The sequence below is a fragment of the Nilaparvata lugens genome, unplaced genomic scaffold (genome assembly GCF_014356525.2).
Source record: "Nilaparvata lugens isolate BPH unplaced genomic scaffold, ASM1435652v1 scaffold10425, whole genome shotgun sequence".
NCBI classification, from domain to species: domain Eukaryota; kingdom Metazoa; phylum Arthropoda; class Insecta; order Hemiptera; family Delphacidae; genus Nilaparvata; species Nilaparvata lugens.
The window spans coordinates 2,588-5,214 of NW_024089091.1; the positions used below are offsets into that span (position 1 = coordinate 2,588).

Here is a 2,627-nt window from a genome sequence, read left to right on the forward strand (position 1 = left end):
GGTATATGCAGAGCAGAGAAAATTAGGGATACAGCAATGTTGCCGTGCTGAAGTGGCCAGCGTTCTGTAGTCTCTAAGTGAGTGTTCAACTGCTTATGATACGCTTACCTCTCTGAAAGCACTGAGTCGAATGAGTGTAATTGACAAATTGGCAACTGCGCTTCTTTCTATGTCTTTGTAACACTTTAATTAGCTGATCTCTCTATTTCTCTGCCCCCCCCATATTACTCCAATTCGGAACTAATTGTATGGACTTTAGTCTCCTCTAGTATATTCTCCTTTCCACAGGATATAAACTCAGCTATCAATATGCAGGATCAAGATGGCAACATATCAGTTTGGAAGCGGATAGAAAGAACTATGTATTGGGTAACCTTCTGTGTGGCACAAAGTACGAACTCTATTTAAAGGCATTCAATTCGGTTGGCGAGAGTCCACCGAGTACAATTATACGTGCGGCAACTAAAGGACAAGGTAACTGTTTCATATATGAATTCAATTTTGTTGGCAATTTAATGGCAAAACATACCTTCATACCTTCCTCTGCTAGTATCACTATATTGATTGCTGAAAATACGTTTTAGTTTTAGACGATGATCCAGTTTGATCAAGTCCACTATTTTCTTAAAAAAATATTCCCCCTGCGATCTCTTGTACCAGAATTAAATAATATCAACGAGCTCAACATAGGCCTATACTTACTATTGCTATCAATGTTCATGATTTATTTTTTGTATTGTCTGTTGAATTTGCACTAGTTGCATTTGAATATTCTCTTGAATTCAAATTCATATGTTTTGTAATTGTATCTACAATAAATAAAAAATAAAATCCAAAAGAGCTTGAGGCTTGACATTATTCTCCGGTTCTCTTTCTGTCTTTTTATTATTTGTCAAGCCTCAAGCTCTTTTGGACTTTTATTTTTCATTTATTTGTGGATACAATTACAAAACATATGAATTTGAATTCAAGAGAATATTTAAATGCAATAAGTGCACATTTAACAATCGTTTTGTACCAGAATGAAATATATCAACAAGCTCAACATTGGCCTATACTTACAATAGCTATCAATGTCATGATCTATTTTTTTTTGTATTGTCTGGTTAAATGTGCACTTATTGCATTTAAATATTCTTTTGAATTCCAAAAGAGCTTGAGGCTTAACAGAAAATACATTTTCTGCGAGTTTTGTGTGTAGCTTATTGATTCCCATCTACTATAACAGAATGATTATTGTCGTCACTTCTTTCATCTCATCATTGTACAATCAATCGAGATAAACTTATGACTGAAACGTCGTTTTTCACTATTGCAGCACCAGGACGATCAGAGCAGGACGAGTTTGTAACAGTGAACTCAACGTCGGCCATGTTATTTGGAGAATTGGCCGAACGGAGGGTGTCCAGTCACCTTCAAGGTGACTTATCGAGCGCATGGCGACAACAACTGGAAGATATTCGGGTCTTCAATCTCTCCTCAAGATGCAGTGGTTATGTCCAACTTGAAACCAGCCACCTACTATTACCTGAGAATTGAAATTAGTTCAGACTCGGGACGAGTTCAGCATGAGTACATCTTTGCTACGCGGTCTCTCACAGGAGGTGAGTTCTGTATTAAGCCCCTCTTCAGAAGATTCAGCCTGATTCAATTGATTGTATTGTGCTTATGTTATGTGGATACATGGAACAGACACTAAACAGACAATATCGATCAAGTCCAATGATGCTACAAATTGAGAAAACCCACATCGATTTCAGAATGATTACCGTAGTGTTAAGATTGAACTGTCTATAGATTTGTTTTCAATTCCAATTTACCTATAGGGTGAAGCCTGAATTTAGTCTTAGTATTTTTTTGGTGTTGAATGATTGATTGAACATCATCTCCTTGTTTTACTTATTTTATTTTTTATTTATAAAAAAAACAGCGGGCAAAGTTTATTCTTTTGCTGGTGATGCCATATATAACACGTAAATTATATATACATACGTAAAGAGATATTTATGATTTTGTATATTATTTTCTTATTTTTAAGTTAACACTTGTATTTTGTTAAATTTATTTTCATCATATTTGATTTTGCTCTTTGTTTGTGATTGTTTTTTTGAATGGCGAAATAAATGATTTGATTTGATTTGATTATTTGAGATACATATGAGAGTACACGGATAAATCCCATAATTGCTCTCCTAATACATAATACTATATACGGTAGTAAAACAATTGAAAATGCAATACTTTATACAAATATTGAAATAAATGAAAAGTCTCTCTGAGAAATATACACATTACAGAAATTTAAACAAAATTTCAGATACCTAGCAGAAAAAGTAAACACTGCAAATAAAAATGAAAATTTGAAAATGGAATGAAATGAAACTAGATGCTTTATGACTACTTGCTCCAATATCAAAGTGGTAAATCTATTCAAGGTACAAGTATTTGAAGATATTCAGCCCTAGGATGAGTATGTATGTGCATTACATCATTATTCGATCCTTTATTATTGACATAAGTTTCATATGTTTCATTGACATATGATTTAATTGATTGGTGTATTTTCCAGAAATGATATCATTGGAGCTCGGTCCAGAGAAATCGTTTTCCGTCCTACAATGGAATAT

General features: G+C 33.8%; 1 protein-coding gene across 1 annotated transcript; it reads left to right on the plus strand.

Annotated features, from left to right (window-relative positions):
- Window positions 1-288: 288 nt before the first annotated feature.
- On the plus strand, window positions 289-2,627 carry LOC120355352 (Down syndrome cell adhesion molecule-like protein Dscam2; the record flags this gene model as incomplete). Its single annotated transcript, XM_039443705.1, has 3 exons — window positions 289-474; window positions 1,319-1,604; window positions 2,570-2,627. Coding segments are annotated over 2 exons (407 nt in total), but the record flags the coding sequence as incomplete, so codon positions are not given.